The sequence below is a fragment of the Aulonocara stuartgranti genome (assembly GCF_965226115.1).
Source record: "Aulonocara stuartgranti genome assembly, chromosome: 5".
Lineage (NCBI taxonomy): Eukaryota > Metazoa > Chordata > Actinopteri > Cichliformes > Cichlidae > Aulonocara > Aulonocara stuartgranti.
In genome coordinates this window covers 4,099,445-4,121,313 of record NC_138943.1, presented here as the reverse complement: position 1 = coordinate 4,121,313, position 21,869 = coordinate 4,099,445, and the positions used below count along the sequence as shown (strand labels likewise).

Sequence of the window (21,869 nt, the reverse complement as noted above, 5' to 3'; positions counted from 1 at the left end):
CCTTTGGACCAGCCAGACCATCTTGACCAGGGAAACCACGGTTACCGGGAGCTCCCTAAATGGAAAACACAAAATTAGATTTAATCTTTATTTAAACAGCAATATCCCAATCTCACAGTGGGCCTTAAATGGGCTGCAAAGTTTTACCCAACGAATACACACCCATCCATCACAGAGTAAGCAATAACAGTAAGTTAGGTGTAGGAAAACCCTGACACTGTGATATTCTGTGATATATTTAATATTACTTTCCCAAGAGTTCCCGAGCAGCATGTTTTAAAGAACTGGAAAAAGAAAGCATGCTGTGCACTTACTCTCTCTCCAGGGGGTCCCAGTGGTCCAGCAGAACCAGGCTCACCTCTGGGCCCTCTCTTGCCTTCTTCTCCTAGTGGGCCATTTGGTCCCTGAAGACCAGGTGGTCCCTGATGAATAACAGACAAGGTTAGTACAAAACTGGAAAAAAATATGTTGTACTTTTACATATTAAAGTAATACGTTTTGTTAGGTTTGCGTTCCTAAACTATGTGGAAATGTGTACTAGGTCTGTCAGATGACATAGTCTGAAGTGTTTGTACTGTATCAATGAATTCTGTTTTGCTGATGAACCGATCAGGGTATACAGACACAAGTCGAAGGAAACAAAACTCACAATTTCTCCTTTGGGTCCAGCCTCTCCCTTGAACCCTGCGATACCTGGGTCTCCCTAAACAGAGAGACGGAGAGAGAAACAATGCATGAGTTATTATGCTTTTAAGACCTGCTTTAATTATTTGGGATATGAAATGGACAACAAACATCAAGTGGTCAATTAAACTGCAAATACATTCAGATATATAAATAGATTAAAAGTAATATAACTCCAATGAAGGGGGCATCCTGTCTGTTATGAATGATTCACTCAGTACATACAGATGTTCCCTTTGGACCAAGAGGTCCAGTGGCTCCCTGAGGCCCGGGAGGCCCACGAGGTCCAGGGAAACCAGGAGCACCAGCGATGCCAGGAGCACCCTATAAAAAAGAGACAGAGAGAGGTCTGAAGTCAGTCAGCTGACTGATCACTGAATCAGAAGTATTTCATCTCAGCTTTTAAAGCTGGAATAGAAAGCTCAACATCATTCACTGCTTAATCGGTCAGATTCAATAAGAGATCACTGTAAATGTTCTGTATAGGATGCAAATATTATTAGATGCAGTAAAGTAACTCTGAAGTTGCAAGAAAAAAATTACCTGCATGTCTAAATATGAAAACGTTAAGTGAGAAGGTTGCACTTTGAAATACAGAAAAGGTAAAAATGCTAAACTTACAGCAGATCCTTTCGCTCCAGGGATGCCATCAGTACCGGGATTACCCTGCAAAAAAAAAATAGCCTTTAATCAAATCCTATTAATTTAAAATGTCAGGTGATGTTGATGGAAGGGTTCAGGGGCTCATCTGACAGGATGGTGTGGGTGGGTCTACCAACAGTCTGTCCAAACAATGTTAAACTACAGCAAAAAGCTGCTTTTCCACAGCACAGTTCTCTCTGCTCACTAAAGAGAGTCTGACAAGTTTCTGAGAAAAACATGTAATAAAGAAACTGAGCTGCACTTTTCACAAAAAAAAGAAAGTGGTATGAACTGACAGATTTAGATAAAGAGATCTAGCATCACTTACAGAAGCGCCAGAGGGTCCAGAAGATCCAGGAGTACCAGACTCTCCACGAGGTCCCTGAGCACCCTCAGGTCCACGAGCACCAGTAGGTCCGGCTTCTCCCTGATCCACAACACAGAGGACAGATGAGTAATGTGTAAGCAGAGTACACAGAGTAACTGAAAAAGACTTCCAGATGGGCTTTTAATAAACAAATGTAAATAGAATTGAAAAGAAGAGTGATTAAAAAAATAGTTTAATTTAATTGATTTATGTAATAACGTCATATGTCTTTTAATAATAATAATAATAATAATAATAATAATAATAATAATAATAATAATAATAATAATAATGGATTGCATTTTTACAGCACCTTTCGAGACCCTCGAACCGGCAACCTTCTGATTACAAGACAAACTGCCAACTCTTGAGCCACGATCGCCCTTTTAATATGCATTATGGGATTTATAGGTTTCTTGGTAGTGAAATATAAATACTAGTGCTTGTAATTATAAAAAAATGGTATTGATTTAGGATAAAAGTAGATGCAAAATGATGCTGCAGACGTGGCTCTTTCTTATTGCAAACTTTATTTAAAAAACAGGAAGTAGATTTAAACTCTTTATGAACTTCTTACATTATGAATATCTTCTATTAAAATACTCAGTGCCCATTGCAATGTAGAAGTGCTTAAACCTGATCTTTCTCATCACCAGCAGGGGGCGACATCTCTAGTTACAGAAACAACAAGTCTGATTGTGTGGACATTTATTTTAAAACAGCCCAGAGGATCACTTCTCCTGCTGTATCCTCTCAGTAATCATTTTCCTGAAGAGTTTAAGGGCTCAAATGTTTATTCCAACTCTTACTGAAAACAGCACTGTGTTTATTTAGCAAATTGTGGTTCCATTTATAGCAAAATAGATAAAACAGCAGGGCATCAACTTGGTTGGAGCCAAAGTGTAATTGTTATACACCTACATGGTGACAGTTAAAACGCTGAGCTTGAGCCCTAAAGACAGAACCTGTGCGAAGTCTTGGTGGCTAATGCCATCTTTTATATACAGTTTGTGGGTCGTGGGAGCAGTTTGCCTTCAGAGCGTTCTGCCAGAAGGCTTTCTTCTCATCTTAACTTTTCTCCTGTTGCCATCTTACTTCCCTTGGTATGTCTGTTTTTTTTCTATGTTTAATATATCTCTAATATTCATATTGTTTATTGCTTTTGGAAGCTTTTAATATCTGGCTAGGAGGACTCTTTATCCAACAGCATAAAAGGCCTCGAGGTGACAGTTGTTGTGATTTGGAGCAACAGCATTTAAATAAAATCGAGGAGTAAGGATTAGATGTAGGAGGAGAAGATTTTTCAAGGTTTTGTGCTTCAGTATTAAAAAGCCTAACTCAATATTCTGAGCTCCCACCTCCTGCGGACGAAAGCCAGAGATTTTACCACAGTGGCAGTGTGCAACTTCATGCTGATGCATGAAATGTGTTTGTCATTCTTGCTGCGTTGCAGGCTTTTCACATGCAGTAGTAACTATAACCTCACATAGGTCAAAGGTATGTGCAAAAACATTGATGTTACAGCCTTTTGTAAATGCCAATAATTTACTGTCTCTAAAGATGAAGACAAAATGAGACCTCTGCCAAATTTGTAGTTTTTAAATTTGCTTTTAGTGGGGGAAAAAATCTCAGTATGTTAGAGCCAGTAACTCAGTCGCTGTTGGATAATAGAATTCATCTGCAGCAGGAGCTGAAGAAAAACTGTCCATCTCACATTTGTTTATTTCACAACGATAGTTTCTTTAGTTTTTGCAGTCAAGGTTCATATGTGTATGTTGCTTCTGTCTTATTAGCTTTTTTTGTGCCAGGACTGAAAGGACTTAAATGAGGCAACATCTCATCAACACATTTAAGAAGTTTAGGTTCCTGAAGGCATCGAAGGCATGAAACATAAACATACATAAAGCCATTCAGACTTTTCTGCAGATAAACACAAAACTATACTGTGCGTGTTTTTGAATATAACATGATGAAATTTCCAAACACACCCCTTCCCTCGTTTTGAGCCTAGCTTGCCTTCGCTATTTCAAGGAAACACTCCTGAATTTTCTAAAGAGACGCTCCATTTGCAATTCCTATGAGATTTCTTAAACAATCAAGGGGCTTGAAGAAGAAAGCAAACCACCAGCACAGGCCCCTTGAGCACAGATCTGAGCCTGTTTGCCATGGAGGAGAAATAAATCAGATTCAAACCAGAGACACAAAAGAAGAAAAAAGACAGTAAGGGGAGTGAGAGAGGGAAAATAACACTTTAAACCCCCCCCTCCTCCCCAATTTTCCACACAGATGGAGGTTTAAAGCACTTTTCAGTGCAGCACAGGCATCTCCAATTTCACTGAAGCATTTCATCTTTTCCCCACAAAATCCTCCCTGAGCTGGGTACTGACATTTTCTGAGATAATAACTTTTTTCCTCATATAAAGAAAATCTTCCTAAAACTATATTCACTTTAACTTTATTTTCGTGCAGAAAAATCCTAAATAAGTGATTCAAGTTTTTCTGGCAGTGTTCTGACAGAAAGAAAGAAGGCAAACAGTGCAAAAGAGAATAACCAGCACAAAGGTGAATATGAAGAGGTGCTGAGAGCTTCATTTAGATAAACATGTGACTTACTTTTGCACCGGGCGAGCCAGGGAAGCCTGGAGCTCCGGAAGGTCCAACGGGGCCCTACAGAGAGAAAATAGCCTGTCAGTTTGGCTATTAATCACTGACACATCCAGGTGTGAAAGATCAGATACTATCATATTGTGGAGATGTGCATGTAGAGAAACACAGCTCTGACTTCATGTACAGTATTTCCTACCAGATCTCAATGCAAATGTGGACAAAATAAAAGGAAACTACATGACATCTAAGAGGACACTTACAGGTGGACCAGCAGGACCGGTCAGGCCATCATTTCCACGAGCTCCCTGAATAAAGTGAACAGTGCATTATGAGGACAAGTCAGGAAAAAACACAGCTGGATAAATGATTTCTTATAATCAACAAATAACGCGACACAGTGTTTAAAGGTTAATGCAATTATCGCCATAACTGCCTAAAAGAAGCACCTGATAAATGCTCTAAATTTACTTCTTTACTGCTAAACAAAGAGAAGGGGTGACAATCCAACCATCTGTTATAAATTATATTAAGTTTTGTTTCCAACACCACAGTTTAGAGAGAAACATGGCACCTACAGCAGCTCCACTGGCTCCAGGACGTCCTCTCTCACCAGGCAAACCACGAGGTCCCTGTGAGGGAAAAGAAGAGGAGAAGTTCTCACCATTACCATCATTTACCAAATGTGTGTGTGTATACCTGTTTAGACATCTTTGTGGGGACCAAAAATTGGAATGTTACTATACTTGTGGGGACCAACAGGTTATGGTTAATTTTAGTCTGAGGGTTAGGGTTAGGCATTCATTTTTGATGGTTAGGGTAAATGGCTAGGGAAAGCATTATGTCAATTAAATGTCCTCACGAAGATATAAAAACCTGTGTGTGTGTGTGTGTGTGTGTGTGTGTAATGCCCACAACTCATACCATTGGTCCCGGAGCGCCGCTCTCTCCAGGAGAACCAGATTCACCCTGAACAGAGGATTTAACTGTTATTATGGTTCAGCAACTTGGGGGATTAAACAAGTGTCAAGCTGTGGGTCTGTCAGAAAAATCACTACATCTCACCTTAGCACCAACAGCTCCAGTCTCTCCCTTTGCACCGTCACGCCCTGGATAACCCTAAAAGACAGAGACGTCAGGTTACATGACATATAAACACCCGCCTGTTTATGCTGGAATTTCTAGGACAACAAACACACTCACTCTGTGCCCCTTGATGCCAGGCAGACCAGGAGTTCCCGGGAATCCACGAGCTCCCTGTGGCATGAAAGGAAAAGATGTAGACCAACATAAACAGAGGGAATCAACATGAAGCTAAGAGTTTAAAGGAAATTACTTTCTCCACAAATACAAAGAGTCCAGTTTAGCAAACAAAGAGAACGAGAAATATTAAAATTCTTTCTTAATTTACAGATTTAAATAAGTTTGCATTTAAATGCATTAATAGTTCATCATCTAACTGGAATCAGCACCAGCTGACTGGAGTAACTCACCTGAGGTCCCGAAGGTCCACGCTCACCTGATTTTCCAGGTTTGCCAGCTTCACCCTAAAACAGAAAACAAAGACAGAGACAGTGAAGTGAAAACCAAAGTAAACCTGCATTTGAAGTTGTTATTTTGTGCAATTCTTCCTTACATATAAAAAACGTCTGTGTATTTTTTGTCTACTTGTATGTAGTTGAATAGACTAAAGAGCACCCTAGTGGACACAGCGTGTAATGTCACATTTGCTGCCATCATGTGGCTAAAAGGAGGAATTACTTTTTTTTTATGTCTGTGGTCCAAATGCTGTTTGAAGATTCTTCTGAAGATTGAATTCACAGCATACTTTGAGCCTCTACTTTGAGAAGGATTTGCTGAACACTTCAGTCAGCTGCAGAGCTGTTACAGCTAAAGGAGCTAGTAACACTGCAAAAAACTAACTGAGTCCAAACTTCTATACAAAACAAGGATTTGCTCATATAAAACAGCATCACAGACAACATTCATCTGTTTATGTGGAGAATGCATCAGGACTCAGACTGGGAAGTCCTGCTGCTGAAATCACATGAGTGCACTTTTCTACTCTATCTGAGCACTCAAGCACTTTATACAACTAATTCATTCACCCGAGCCCTTTTTCTAAACTGTTTAGTGCTTACTGTCTAACATTCACACTCTGATGAATGCGTCAGAGAGCAACATGGGGTGAGTATCTTGCCCAAGGATATTTGGCATGCAGTCTGGTGGAGATTGAACCGCCAATCTTCCGGTTAGTAGTTGACCTGCTCTACCACCTGAGCTACAGCCACCTCACCTTTGCCAACCTGGCGAAGAGGTGAGGCATTTCATTTTAGTTGCAATGGTCACACTTACATCATCTCCAGGTTTTCCAGAAGGTCCAGGGGGGCCACGGGGTCCCATGGGTCCCTGTTGGAAACAGAAAAAATGAGCACAGGTGAGAAACTGTGAGAATCAACAGAGGGCAACATTACACACTTTACGTTTTAATTCATAGGAACTGGTATTCATAGCTGGTGTCTGTTTCCTGACAATCAGCTCTGTTTTCACAGTTTAAGTGCTACACTCACTGATGCAAGCCGCCAATATTGTTTACTTATGCAAAAAAAGATAATGAACGCCTTAATTTAGAAAGGACACCATACTGTGTTAATCTGAAATGGGAATTGTTTTTGCTGATTGTATAAGTTACGTAATAATATTAATAATTATAAATAAAAGTATTCTGTGTCTCAGTAAGAAGGGTTTTGTAGGTCTTTACAGGCTTTCTTTCTCTCCTCCCTGGGTTGTTGTCTCATGACTAAGCAGCTGCACAAAAAGTACAGCTTTGGTGAAGGACATAGAACAGAAGTGCTGATTATTAATCTATCGATGTACTGGCCTCCTCTTTGATCTGTGATTTTCCATGACTGGACTTTACACTTGGCCAACATTTTCACCCCTCTACAACTGTCAAGTTAGTTTCTGGGAGGAAGTTTGATTTTAATCACTCCTAACGATGCACTGGCACATTTTTAAAAGGGAAAGGCATCTCCGAGACGTTCTGTCTGCATATCTAGACTCCACATGAGCAGATTAACACAGCAGTGGGGAGACCTTGCATTGTCTACCTGCTGAGAGAATAGTGCTGGGTACAGGAAGGGGTTGGTGGTGTGGTTTCAGTGAACTTTGGGGGAATGAGGAGAAAAAATTAAAAAACTTAGAGAAGCAAATGTAGGAATAGAAAATAAAAACTGATTGGAAGAGATGCAATCTCCTCTCCAAGATGAGTTTATGGAGATAATGAATTGTAAAAATAAATATGTGAGGAAAGGAATGATTGCAAGGATAATGGAAGAATCAGATTTGACCTTTTTATTCAAAATATGTGTGTAGTAAGGTGGAGACAGATATTAATGTCAATATCTCAAGGTCTATATATTTCATAATTTCCATATTGCCACAGTTGGCAAAACTAACAGACTGTGAAATGCATCACAGGTATGTACAGTAAGCCACAGCCAAACTACCTAAAATAAAAAAAAGTGTTTAAACACACTTATTCTGGACAATTGGACCTCTCTGGGTTTTTATTTTTTTTATTCTTGGGTTGTTCTTGTGCCCATTTTCATACATGTTGTACCAAAATGATTATTTTTTAAAAATTTCAAGCTTTTTTATGGTTGAAATACCCCCTTAAAAATAATCAGTCACAAGAAAGCAGCTCAAGTCAAGCAGCCATGAGAAATTAAAAAAACAAAAAGAAAAAAAGAAATAAGAGCAGAGGCTTAGGGGTTTAGAGGGGACATGCAAAACCTCAGGAGGGTGGGATACTTACTGAATGTCCAGGCTCTCCAGCTTCTCCAGGATTACCTTGGAAACCTTGTGGACCCTGGGATGTGAAAAGAAGAGAGAGTCAAACTGTGAAACATTTTTTATACACTGACAAAGAAGATATTAATAAATGTCTGCTAATCTAACTACATCTTCAAAGAGGTATTGATTAAAGAGAATCTATTATGCCAGTTCCTAGCTGCATAATTTCTTTCTTGGACTCTGCAGGCTTTGTGCCATTGTCAAGCTTTGGTTTGGTCAAGGAGATAGGCCACCTTCTGTCTAAAACAGGCCATTTGAGTCCCTCTCCTTTCAAGTCCACCATCCCTTTAAGCCAGATTTCTTCTGATGAATTGCCCCTTGGACACAAAAGAACAGCAATGACATTTCAGTACTCACAGTTGGAGCTATGAGCCTGAAGTGGCCATTTTTAACTGCCTATCACAGGGAGCTGGAGCCTATATCCTCTTTTATTGTCATCACACAGAGCCAAGGGTGGAGAAACTTGCTGGGATACAGAGAAGTTTGAAATCAGGCTGAATTTTACGCTCATATAGAATACTTGCACATATGCCAACTGCAATATTTGAAATACAAGTATCCTTCGTTGTAATGACGTGTATACGATAGAAGATAATCCACATTTGATCCCTTATGGCATCCGTGTGTCTGTTTTTCTAAATTAAAAGCTTCTAAGATTCAAAAATATACCATAACTTTAGAAAAGGAAGTCCTATCTAAAAGCAGACCAAAGTTGTTTAAGGTGGAATTGCATTTCTGCAAATGGGGGCTTTGGGCGATAAAATGATCAAGTTGAGGCAAGTCAGGTGGCACTGCCTTCAACTCAGCAGCTTCTGGATTCTTTGAGTAAGGGCTGCAGGTGGAGCTGGGTTACAGGCAGGGGTAGAACAAGGCAGGGCATTTGCGTGTGGTGGGGGGTGTAAGGTAAATTGTCAGGTGTTCTATGGTATGTCTGGGTCGTGGCACAGGAAAAAGCCCCGGAGCCTTCAGGGAGATGAAAGTATTCTTTACTTGCCATCTTCCTCCAGAGGAGAGCCGGAGCAGACGCTCGTGGTTGAAGCAGGGCTCAGTATAAACAGTTATTACTTAAAGCCTGTTGTATGCACTTATTCCTGAGGTTTGCACGAGTAGTGGCCATTTTAAGGTCAATATTGTTATTAAATACATTAAAGGAGCAGACAATGTAGCGTATGCACATTACACATCACATTACAATTATGAGATTTTGCCATGTGTACCCTGTCTGTGACCAACCACAGGATCCTGTCTACAGGTGTGCCCTGTTTTGTGCTGTTTTTGGGAGTACAGGAGGTACTTACAGGTGATCCAGTTGGCCCAGGTGGTCCTCTAGGTCCCATGGGGCCCTGAGAAGAAGACAAGACAACACACAAGCAGCATGAAGATAATGGCAGATAAATCCACCCGTCCATGTTACACAGATTTGAAAATACATAAACACGCAAATTACACAACAGCACAGTTAACTTTTTACAGTTTGCATTACTGGTAAAATTTGTTAAGTGGTCATTTTATCCACGCGAATTCACTGAGAAGCTATAAAAACACATCACCTGCTTTGCCTCAAAGCTACATAATACTCAGCAGCTCTCCTGTCAAAACCATAAATCATTTGAAATTCCTCCCGGGATCAGATTTTCTCTTCACTTCTTTCATCCTTCTACTTTCCTCAGTTAATTTTTCCACTCACTGTGTGTTTCTGTGGTTCAAAGGTCATAAGCTGAAGGGTTGCATTTTTAAGAGAGGAGGCTGAACTCTGCATGGCTTCTTGCATGACTCACTGTTGGTTATAGTGAAAATCTTCATCTTAGATAAGTGAGATTTCAGGCACCGGCTAAGCGGAAGAGTCTTAAACTAAATTGAACTAAATTATCTCCGACTGCTCTGCAACTGCGTCTCGTCGGAGTTGCCAAACTAATTCTGTAACAGTTTTGAGACAAATCCTTGTGCTTTTTTTTTCAGTTCAAGGGAGTGAGCTGAGAGCTTTCAAGACCCCGAGTTCTTCTTATTAAAAAAAGTTTGACTTCCGATGACTTTTGACAGCTGCTTGCTTGGATAGAAACATATTCCTTTCAGTAGTGTGGCTCTTATGAAGCCTCATACAAAAATCAGGGCTTGCAGCCAAAGAAAATGTCACAGCCGGGCACAGTGGTCCTCAGAATCAAATGAAAGTCACCTTTCAGTGGGTGTGGGAAGCCCTCACCACACTGGGGAGAAACGTATCAATGGGGCTTTATATCTGCAGAATGTTTGAAAGTGTGTTTGAGGGGCACACATATGTTTGTGTGTGTGCGTGCATTTCAGTAGCAGCATTGTTTAAATAGCTATGTAAGGCCAGGATATGAGCTGGGGTATTTACAGGTATATAAGAGGGTTTTAAGCTTTACTTGTGATTTAACATCAGTCCAGTTTGCTCTTCCACTGCTCTCTCCAACAGCAAGCTGGCATAAGCCAAAGTAAACGTAGACTTCCTTCAATAAGGCTCAGTGTTGTGGTGAGCTCTCAGACAGACATACGGTAGGACAGTCAGTAGGAGTTAAGCCACACACACACACACACTCTGACGCTAGCTGAGGGGATGTGATCGCCTTCAGTCCCCCTACCCTCAGAGCGTCTCAAACCACTGCTGGGCTGAGAGACAGCCAAGCCTCTCTGTGGCTCTTTAAACCAAAATAGCTCCCAGTATGCTCCTCACTCCATCACGGGCATGCTGCCATGCCAGCAGGAGCGGTTTTTCATGAGCTTGAAATATAATGAAGATCAATGGCTGCTTCCTTGGTTTATAAAATTACCCCTCTGTACTCCATGTGAGGTGTTTATTTTCCATTGTGACCCAGAACTTTGCAGCTTCTTTCCTCCAGCAGCAGGAAAAACGTGCCTTTTATCTCTTGGTTTCATCCATAAACCAACAACAAAGAAGGAAAAGACAAAAAGGGAACACTGAGTGAAGTCTTCATTGTTTCTTCCCGTCCCAGACTTTAAATCCTGCTTTGGAAACTACTCTCCTAAAGGAGAATGATGATGTTTCCATCTCACAGTTTTCACGTTTGATGACCAGGTGATGCTTCTCTAGTTCATGGAAAGAAGTTGTTTATGTCCCCCCAGAGCAGTTAAAGAGCAGGATGGGGATGCAGAGCAGATGCGGGCTGATGCAGATCTCTAACCCAGGTCTTCATGTGGATAGACTCAAAGCGCTTTGTTTTTGAAAACTTCATAACTTTAGCCTCATTGCAGATGAAATCAGGCGGTGATAAAAACAACACAGGAGTGGCAGCAGCTCTCATCATCACTTGCTCACCATTGGTCCTTGCATCACACCCATTTGTGCGCCGCCGGCCTTCTCGTCAAAACCACCAGCCATCTGAGCAGCAAAGTTCTGGAGGAGGCAAAACAAAGGACATATTTAGGATTTTTATAATAAACAAAAATGGTTTGTGGTTTATTATGTTTGTGAAATCTCAGGGAAATAAAAGTATAAATCTGGGTAAAGTATTTGACTGGAACAGAGCGAATAGATGACTTAATTTCAACACTTGCAAAGCATGTTCATGTGTCATGCATCACTGCATGATGCTGCATCATTTTGGCTGGAGAGAGAATCAGCTTTTGACCTTCTTTTTGTCAGTAGTAGAGCTTAGCATGTGAATTCTGATGCAGACAGAGGAGAGACAGAGGGCATGTGAACCGTTCTCACAAAGACTCTCTTTCTTTTTAACTCCACCCCCCCAAAAAGCACTTCTTCCCTTCCCCTTCTTACGTCTATCATACTACCTCCACCACCCTCAGTCACCCTCCTTTCTTTTCTGCTACAAAGCATGAGAGGCATTCGATCTATTCTTTCCCTCTGCATCCCCTCACTGTTGTCTTTCTGCCTCCTCCCAACACCAGCAGTTTCCCACATCTTTTGTACTCTTGGATTCTTTCTTTGCTCCATTTCACCCCTCTCTCTAGTTATTCCAAGCAGCCAAAGTGAACCCATTCTTGGCCTTGAATCAGTATTCAACCTGTCAGCTCCCATGTCTGGAGTGAATGCTAGCCTATCGCCCTTACTAGACATGCGATACTCACTCCACCAAGGCCAGGGGGTCCATTAGGTCCTGGAGGTCCAGGGGGGCCAGGGTTTCCGGGGGTGCCAGGCTCGCCATCTCTGCCACGGGGGCCAGGACCTCCCTTAAATATAAATATAAAATTCAGATGAATTGAAAATCTCGTGTTTCACAAAATGCCCCACAAATCATTTTGTCAAATCTCAAAAAAATCAAATCGAGAAGCATTTGCAACAGATCAGCTCATAAATTCACTCACTAACTTCTTTCCCTCTATTCAAATATTATATGTTTCTATATCTGCAGCTGTGTTGAACTGCATTAATGCTTCTCACAACTGAGAAGACACAATTCAAGTACCAAAACAAATAGGAATATCATCTTATTAAGTAATAATCTTCCCATTTTGTTGCAAACGTAAGAGAGAATAAAACATGTGTAAGAACATGAAAGTGTTACATAACATATTTTAATTTAGCATTCATTAATTCCAACCTGTGGCCAACATTTGAGCTTGTGTGCACTCTGAATAAATGATTACACATTTACTCAGGTGATGATTTTCCTGGCCAAATTGGACTACCTGCATTCCTCTGTGCATGCAGTGACAAATTACCCTGCAAGGGAATCTCAAACAAAGAACCCGAGTACCTAAAAAACCCCCATGATTCTTCACAGTGGTTAGCCAAAGCTCGATCCGTCCTGCGCTTAAATCTGCATAAACAAGACGACTACATGGCATAAACTCCTCGCCTGCGGCCATTAGCACATCCGAGTGATGTTACATTATTGAGATGATCAAAGCCTTGCAAATGTGGTGGTGCTGATTTCCCACACTGACTGACTATGGGCCCTCTGAGAGCAGCAGAGGTTTACATTATGAGTCTCCGACAGCCTCACATCTGTTAAACACCCCAAACCTCAGCAGACCACACAGCCTAATGGAAATGACAGATGACTAGTTAGGCTGAGTCGCTCAGTGAAAGGCTACCATTCTGCAAACCTGCAACCTATAACAGATCCCCCAGCCCACTGCCCGAGACCTAAAGCTCCGATTCAATGACACATACTGTACTTCTTAGCTGGGCAGGGTTTGAGTTTCCTTTTTTTAAAAGTAGAAAATCAAGAGTCATTGAATGTTTTTTCTTATATTTTACACGTTACACTGACCTTCTCTCCTTTATCTCCTCTTGGTCCTCGGGGTCCTTGCTCTCCTGGTGGTCCCTGGGTGAACAGGAGATGGTGAAATAACTTCAGGCATAATCTCAAAACTTGTGTGTTGAATAACAGCTGAAGCCTTTTAACTCTACTACTGTTATATCAGATCAGTTTCCATTTCCAGTCACTGCTCTGCCAATTAAATGTAAAACCTATATAATTACTCTAAACACGTTCAGATACTACGCAGTGTCTGTAAAAGTGCTCAAAGGGGAATAATTATGAGAAAATGAGGAAATAGGTGCATACCGTTGGGCCAGGTGGTCCTCTTGGTCCTATAACCTGGATAAGACAAGGACAGAAGAAACAGACTGATAAGAATCAGCTGGTCTTGAATAAAACACATTTTTTAATCTCTGGGCCTAAAACAAAACTTGACATTTTCCAGATATAGTTGCACAAGAGAGGTTTTGGGAAAATGATCTGTCTCCCATCAGAGGAGACTTGTTAACTGCTAATCTCTTCGGGCAAAGCGTTAGAAGAAACATACAATAAACAATGCCTTTGTATTTCCTGCCATGAGCTTGTATTGCCTCAGTGGGGTAAAGCATTTCCAGGTGCAGCACCGCAGCAGCAGCAGCAGCAGGGAGCTCACTTTCTGTCCCTCCTGCGCTCTGCTGGCCTGTGAGGATCTTTATGGGGAATGTATGGAGCCATTATTGTGCTTGGCTGTCTTCTTGATGAGCGGCTTGGCAGAAGCGCTTCCCTTCTCTCTAACACTCTCAGTCTTATATAAACTGGTGGTGTTGGTTGTGTTTTGAGTTCATGCACGAAAACTTTTGATAGTTTCAGCTTAATGTGACATTATGATTTTATAAACAGAGCAACTTAAAACATTTTAAAATAGATGAATTTACTTACGCATTAATACACCAGTTATACTAATAATGGATAAAACAGTGGGGATTTCTGGCCTTCTGCTTGTGTGTGTGATGTATTATCTTTACTGCTGGTTTTACTAGTAGTTCAGTTACCAGTAAAGTACCTGAACACTTCTCCACTGCAGGCTCGCGGCGAGTTTTGAGTGTGTCTTGTGAGTTTAAAAGAAATCTCTGTCACTTCAGGGTTTACGGTTCTAACATAGTTAACAAACAAGCTTTTCCAAATGACAACACAGATATGCTGCATGTTATGAGTGTGGCATCAACTTACATCCGTAATGTCTCCGGGTTCGCCTTTCTGGCCCTGAGATAAGAAAAAGGTAAGAACACAACAGCAAATAAGATCGGCTCTATTAGTAGCTGAGAGTTTGATTATTTTCAAACATCTCTCAGTTCCTGTTTTTTTCTCAACCACACTCTGAAAAACAGCTCATAAGAGCCCATCTGATGAAAGCTTTTGATGGAATTTGCAGTTTTATCGGGAAATTGGTCACAGCAAAATGTTCAAAGTGAGTATCCCCCGCAGCGCCAGTGCACGTGTAAATATTGCACGCAGTGTGAACAGGAAATAGCTATTAAACATCTGCCAAAGCTCATTCATATCAAAGCCTCATCTCAATCCTTAAACTACAGGGCCCTCATGCAGCCCTGATATAAGTCTGCAGTGTTGGGAAGGTTACTTTTAAATGTATTCCACTACAGATTACAGATTACATGCCCCAAAATGTCTTTTGTAACGTATTCCGTTACGTTACTCAATGAGAGTAACGTATTCTGAATACTTTGGATTACTTAATATATCATCATGACTTTTACAACTACATGAATGTACTATTGCGGTGTGATTTATTACTATTACTGAAGGTTACTTGCCATAGCAATACCGACTAGATTTTTAAATCTTAATATAAATGAATAACAGTAGGTGGAAACTAGGTAAGGCTGAACTTTTTGCAGCGATCTCATAGAAAACTATTCCGCGTGTATATAAAACAGGTCCGCGGCTCCGAACCGTAGTAAAGGGACCTCTGGCTAATATGTCAGCTCCCGTTTCTGCTCGGTGACAGCTCGTACTTTCTGACTTTTTCTCTCTCCCTCACTCACAGACACATAACAGGTATGCACTAGTCCATTCTCCCTGCAGCACGGACTACACTGCCCATGAGGCTCCATTCTTTACGGCTATGCCTGTAACACTCTGCCTATTGCCTTCATATTAAATCATTTTTGTGAATAATTTTTTAAAATATTTCTTCACGTCATTATGCGGGCCGCAAGTAGAGGTGACATGGGCCGCGAGATTGAGACTCAGGCATTAGAGCCTCTTAATGCGTGTTTTGTTTGGGTTTCCACCAGCGTGGAAAGCAAAAACAAAGAGGGCAGAGCCTTATGAAACAGGAAAATACCGCCGTCTAATCCATTCATTTCAACAAAGTAACTGTATTCTGAATACCACCTCTTTAAACGGTAATTGTAACGGAATACAGTTACTCATATTTTGTATTTTAAATACATGTATTCAGTTACTCCCCAACACTGTAAGTCTGGGACAGATATGGCTATTATTGCTGGGAGAGGTTGATATTAAACACACGCACACACACACATGCATAACGATTGCATACACAGACAAATACATATGCAGCATTTAAACATGTACAGTGTCTCACCTTAGCACCAGGTATTCCTGTTATGTGTGGAGCAGGAGAGAGGGAGAAAACAGATCATAGTTAGTGAACAAACTATGTTGGCCTTGCAGTACGTCCTGGAAGGAGAAAGGCTACTAATACCGGGAATCAATTTTATGTTCTTGAATTAAACTGCTCCAAAGACCACCACCAAATCATATTTTCATCACACAAAGAGCCCATCAGGACTGTAAACAAGTGTTGGTTGCATCGCCATCTCGCATTAAGAGCTCAAAGCAAAAGCAAACCAGCTGCAGAGTGAGGGTAAGAGTAGAGAGCAAAGGAGCTGGAGTAGACTGCAAAATGGTATTTCTACTGAAACGTTAAACCTTCTGTGCCGTGGGCAAAGGCAGGAACTCTGTTGATTTCACAGTATTTTAAGCTCATTGTTCCTTTTTTTGCAACTCAAAGAAGTTAAACTATGATGATCAGTAAAGCCAAAGCAGCAGGTTTGGTTAAAAATGAAAAATGTAAATAAGTATTGTTTTAAACACTTTGACACAAGAGTGCATAGGATTCTTAAATATCAATAAAAGCATCAAAATGACATTTTTGTCAAGTTGTAACAGTTTTTTCTGCAACACTCTTGTTGAAGATGACATTTATCTTTAGAATTTTGATATACATACACTAATATGTTAATATATACATATACATGTACATATATCAGGAACTATCAGATCAAATAAAAGTCAGTACAGATCTGACAGATGCATAATGCTGTTTGACACAGTCAGATAGTGGGTAGTCTGAATATATTTCAGTTTTTATTAGCTCTGTTTTTATGTGATTAAAAGCTTAAATTCAAAATTCAGCAGTTTTGCCTTCAAAATAAGAACAAGTATATTATAAAGCATTTTAATCCAGAAGCATGCAATGAAAACAGTGACACATGCACTGACACAGTGACTTCACTCAAGCTGACCTTATTTATATTTCCAAATGTGACCCATACAGTTTGTATATCTGCAGCAATGGCATTTTCAAATGTGGTGAATAGATCCTTCTAATAGTCTGAACTCTCAGTACGCAGTCATTGTGTTTTCTTGCCATCAGATCTGCAGAAATCCACAGAGAGGATATAGAGTAGAAATGTGAAGCCGTGTCTGCTTGACTGAGGTATTTCCTTAATGACTCCCACATGTTTTCATGATACTGAGAGAGTATTCAAACAAGATGGGGCCAAGGTGAGCCAGCTATGGAAAAATTACGGCGAGGTAGCGTTTCAGTGAAGTCCTGTCAGATGTGTCACTGTTGTTGTTTATTTCTCATCATTTGTTTGCTTTGGGGTTCGAAAACTGTATTTAAATCAAAGGCTGTCACACAGTAGATGTCCAAATAGAACATTAGAGTGAACATCATGTTAAACAGCAGCTACCTGACCTTTGATTAATACCAAATTTAGGCGATGTGGCGTTTTCTCCCCCAAATAAACAATATGATCCTGAGCAGTAATTTATTTATGTGAGATGTGAGATAAATAAATTACAACCAGAGGTTGGAGGCTGGTCAGCAGCGCAGATGGGGCAACACTCTCCAAATGGGATTTCAGGTTTGGGGCAGTCTTTTAGCTCCTCGCAGACAATTTCATCACACAGGACGGTTCCAGTGTCACACACACAGATGCGACAAGGCTCTGGTTTCCACACATCCTTGTCACTATAACGCTGTCCATCTTGTACACAGCTAAACGCGTCCTCTTCTGTGTGTGAGACCATGGAAAGGGACACACAGAAGAGGTGCGGGTAGGTAGCAGTGGAAGGAAAAAACGAGAGATTATATATCAGATGCGAATAGGAGTCAGTGTCGTGTGTTTCATGACAGACAAAAACAAAACAATGTCATATTCAGCTGTGAAACATATGCTGTGATATAATGCATGCAAAATAACGCCATAAACAGCCTTTCAGTGAATGTTTTTCAACACAAGTGCAGAAAGTTAAATTAAAGTAGGGAGTGTGTAGACTATTTAACACACTATATCAGCACAGTACTCTTAAATAAAAAACATATAATTGTCAGTGACAGTTAATCTGGCAGTCCAAAACCAGACCAGATTTAGTTTATAATAATGTAAAGGGGAACAATTAATTCCTCAAAGAAAGGCATTAAAAACAAAGAAAAATGTCATTGTTCCCTGATTTATTATCATAATTATCTTTGCTAATTTTTCTCTTGTTGACTTATTAATGCCCTGAGGAACGTCTACATAAACCACAACTTCTCTGCTTCAAGTCAAGCTTTTCTTCACTTGACTGAGAAATGCAACCTCTCAAGTAGCCACAAGGTGGCAGTTTAGCCTCGCAGAATTACAGACAAGCAATGCAAGACCTGCAGGAAACCCCCAGTAGCTTTACAGGAGCTGGAGGCCATGTGTAGGAATTCCTCAACAAGTTAAGTACAGGACAATTAGAGCTGGAGACACCCTACTGTACTGCAAAAGAGGCAAAGTTTGCACTGAGTTAATGAAAACGTTTGGATTATTTTCTCAGGCCACATTCTGGTGAAGGGCGCAAGAGAACGTGCTGGAGGCGGTTCACTTCTGAATACAGCTGCTGTATGTGGTATAAATGACGCCACTGGCATCACAGTTTTACAGTAGATCCGGGTAATCAGAAACGTGTTCGTTTTCCAGCCTGGCAGCCAAACACCTGCTTGAAAATAAAAAATGGAGTCACAGAAACTGCGGCCAGGTGATGAAAAGAAAGGCCCCAGGGTGCGCACTGCTGAGAGGTGAGAGGACAAGGAGCAAATACAGTAGCTATATTTACCTTTGAGAGCTGCTTAAGTCTAAGTATCCAAACGGACCTCAGTAGCCATCAATGAGGCCTTTTTGGAAAGAAACAGTGGGCAATTCACAAAGTATTGCCTTGTATAAACACGGGGCACATTTCAATCCCCATCTGGGAACCATAGCTGCGTCAGATGCCAGTTCAAACCCACCGGAGAAAAGAAAATGGCCAGCTTTCATGCACATACCTTGCGGTTTTGACATGAACTTCTACAGGCCTGGATGCACCATGAAAGGGCTGCACCTGTCCTTTCATTGGCTGTAATATGAAAGATTCTCCTGTAATGGGGTATTGTAAGATAAGGGGTCCTCTATCTACTGGAGAACTGACAGAGAGCTGGCTTTTCATCACTGGGGATAGTTTGTGAGTCTCCTCTCCCATATGCTGGCAACCATACTGTTTTCCAGGAGAGTAAAACAATGAAAATTGTAAAGTGAATCCAGGTGTACTTTGAGGACATTAGAGTCAAGCGCGTTCTTATTTATTTAGTAACTGTTTAGGTCTCAGCGCTAATTCTACCTATGTCTGATTAACTTTATGGCCTCAAGAACGGTCACTTGGTGGCCTCAAGGTTTAGAGCTCCAGTCCTCTTGCTGTGCTAGGGTCACAATAACACCTCTATACCCCGTCTCCCTAAAAAAAACAAAAAGTGCTAGGAAAGAAGGGCTCGCATTATAACCAGGAATCCAGGAACTGACATCTCTGAGAGGGTAACCTGAGACTTCCAATTGCTTTGGCATGACTATTCCCCTCTATTCTATTCTGGGAAAAAAGGCATCTTTTTTTCTCCAGCTTTCTTGAACTCAACTTGTATATTATTAAGAACACTGCACTTTCTTCACATCAGAATAATAAAGTCCCTGCTTTATATTTTTCCAGTTACCCCTCTTGCACCCTGGCTCTGTCTCTTTCTGGACTGACTGTCACAGCTTATGGGTAATCTTTTAAGCAGATGGAAAGCCTGAAATCATATGGAACATTATTTCTGGCCCCAAATCTGCTGGCATACCTTTACTCTCAGATCTCTCTTGTGGATACTAAAATCAATAATAATGATTAAGAATCCTACTCCAGTTATTAAAAAAATATAAACAGTCTGCAGGTATGAAGGACGATTTGTTCTCAACAGGGTGAGTATCATGTCAGTAAACTAGTTATTTTGAAATATTTGATGGAGCTTTTAGTTATTAGTTCAGCTTTCTGCCCCAACAAGCCATGATTTGCCTGGATGCCCTCAGAAAGCAAAGGAATGTGAATACTTTTCACCAAAGGCCCTTGAGCCTGACCACCTTTCACTTTTTGCTCATCCCCTCCCCCTCCCCCACTATATTAAGTGAATCTGCAGCTAAAAGGAGAGTCTGCGAAGGCCCTTAAAACACCCACAGGTGTCATGCAGCTCGACTTTGAGAAAGAAGGGGGAAGGTAGCTTTTAAGGCAATGAGCTGAGTTCAAAGTAGGAATCAGAATCACATGATCTTCGGTTTTAACTTAAACTAGGACGAATAAATGCAAAAGTAAATAAGAAATAAAAAAGAAAAGCACGCTCTGAGGGTTTTTTCCCCGTTAACTTCCACCACATCTTCATCAATTCCATTCTCGCGCGCGCCCGCAAATGTGACATTCACTTACATCCTACATCTCATAGAAATTAAAACATAAACAGACGGCAGACCGAAGATCCACAGAAATCATCTTTCTGTCATCACATAAATAACCTTTCATGCACAGAAAACATCAAAGATATCAGTGACTTTTCTGTGCGTAAAAGTTCCAAAAACTTCCACACGTCACGTACTGTGCTGAAACATTATTTACAATATGATTATTCGAGTAACTCTTAGTATACTCTTTATACAAGTTGAGTTTTTTCTCATCAGAGAAATAAAACTGTCACTTACGGTCGTCTTCCACCTGACATCTCACAAAGGCTAATAGACAAACTTGGCTCGCTACAAGTAGCAGTATAGTCCTGGAATCCATAAAGCTGAACATGTCTAAATATTAGACATGCAGGGCCCTTGAAGGAGAAAAAATGGTGCGAAAGGAGCGGAGGCTTCTCTCGTTATTTGGTGTTTGTGTCCCCAATTACAAAAGCCAGACCATTCGACCTTCACCCTTCCCAAAAAACCGATGGGGGAATCCAGCGGCAGGACCTGGACCTGCAGCACAAACTCAGCACCGACCGCTTCAGGCCAGACGCTGTAGTTTTATGTCCCGGTTATCTTCAATGAATCTTCGTATATTCCCAAATATCAGGCCGGCCCCTTACCCCCTGTCAGGCTGTAATCCGAGCCCAGTTTCCCTCCCATCTGTCTCTTTGGTCCCATTATTGCGCTCCCAGGCCACTCCTTTCCCCACGTGCTGAACTGAACCCAAAAAAAGCCTGAAACTTTTTCTCTCTTATTTTGGTGCCGTCCCCGCTTTCTCACCCTCCGTGTTCATAGAAAGCATAGTAACGATGTCACAACCTGTTCGTCACGCAAACTGACAGCGTTTCTATTTATTTCATCATGTAGGTTCAGTGACATGTGTGCAGTAAACGGAGGCAAAGGCACATTAAAACCATCCAAAAATCACAATCACGCAGCCATACATTAATATTTAAATATTTATGAGGGCAAGACTAAAACAAATAATAATAATAAAGGTTAAAAAAAACTATAATGATGCATATTTTTTTATAAGCTATTAGCTACTTCCATTTAATGGTCTCTCTCTTCATGTAAGTTATTTTACTGTTCCTGTGGTCTTAGTAAAGCTGGTAAACAATGCTTGGTACACCTGTTAACAGACTTTTAATTAGCAAGCTCTTTATTTATGACTTCATACTTCAGCAGTTTTAAGCTACAAGTCAGTGCTGACAGTCATCCAGCATCGTGGAGATTGGAGCTGAAATGTTTTAATCAGTTTTGTTTAGCTCTAGATCCTTAAATTTGAGATCTCACTGCTTTGATGCCACACAGGTATACTTACAGGAAGTGCTGCCTGTGTGATAATTAGGTGCTGTAATGACTCTTATTTCCTTGCCAATCTTCTTGATCCAGCTGTATGATCTTTCAGATCCAAAGTTTCTCAGACTATCTGCACTTTGCTCA

The 21,869-nt window shown here is 40.8% G+C and overlaps 1 protein-coding gene across 2 annotated transcripts in view; it reads right to left on the bottom strand.

Annotated features, from left to right (window-relative positions):
• Positions 1 to 21,149, bottom strand: part of col2a1b (collagen, type II, alpha 1b) — a 47,979-nt gene extending 26,830 nt beyond the window's left edge. Inside the window, exons 1-24 of one of the 2 annotated variants that reach the window (XM_082532973.1) lie at positions 20,673 to 21,149; positions 17,475 to 17,684; positions 15,965 to 15,981; positions 14,566 to 14,598; positions 13,663 to 13,695; positions 13,366 to 13,419; positions 12,218 to 12,319; positions 11,448 to 11,525; positions 9,451 to 9,495; positions 8,115 to 8,168; positions 6,653 to 6,706; positions 5,791 to 5,844; positions 5,501 to 5,554; positions 5,363 to 5,416; positions 5,222 to 5,266; positions 4,876 to 4,929; positions 4,561 to 4,605; positions 4,307 to 4,360; positions 1,655 to 1,753; positions 1,306 to 1,350; positions 910 to 1,008; positions 650 to 703; positions 315 to 422; positions 2 to 55 (exon numbers count right to left, since the gene is read on the bottom strand). In XM_082532973.1, coding sequence (XP_082389099.1) covers positions 2 to 55; positions 315 to 422; positions 650 to 703; positions 910 to 1,008; positions 1,306 to 1,350; positions 1,655 to 1,753; positions 4,307 to 4,360; positions 4,561 to 4,605; positions 4,876 to 4,929; positions 5,222 to 5,266; positions 5,363 to 5,416; positions 5,501 to 5,554; positions 5,791 to 5,844; positions 6,653 to 6,706; positions 8,115 to 8,168; positions 9,451 to 9,495; positions 11,448 to 11,525; positions 12,218 to 12,319; positions 13,366 to 13,419; positions 13,663 to 13,695; positions 14,566 to 14,598; positions 15,965 to 15,981; positions 17,475 to 17,684; positions 20,673 to 20,766 — 1,593 coding nt within the window. In that variant the 5' untranslated portion in view covers positions 20,767 to 21,149. The remainder of the gene's footprint in view (position 1; positions 56 to 314; positions 423 to 649; positions 704 to 909; positions 1,009 to 1,305; positions 1,351 to 1,654; positions 1,754 to 4,306; positions 4,361 to 4,560; positions 4,606 to 4,875; positions 4,930 to 5,221; positions 5,267 to 5,362; positions 5,417 to 5,500; positions 5,555 to 5,790; positions 5,845 to 6,652; positions 6,707 to 8,114; positions 8,169 to 9,450; positions 9,496 to 11,447; positions 11,526 to 12,217; positions 12,320 to 13,365; positions 13,420 to 13,662; positions 13,696 to 14,565; positions 14,599 to 15,964; positions 15,982 to 17,474; positions 17,685 to 20,672) is intronic. The other variant, XM_082532974.1, reaches the window with a different exon arrangement.
• Between the last annotated feature and the right edge of the window lie 720 nt (positions 21,150 to 21,869).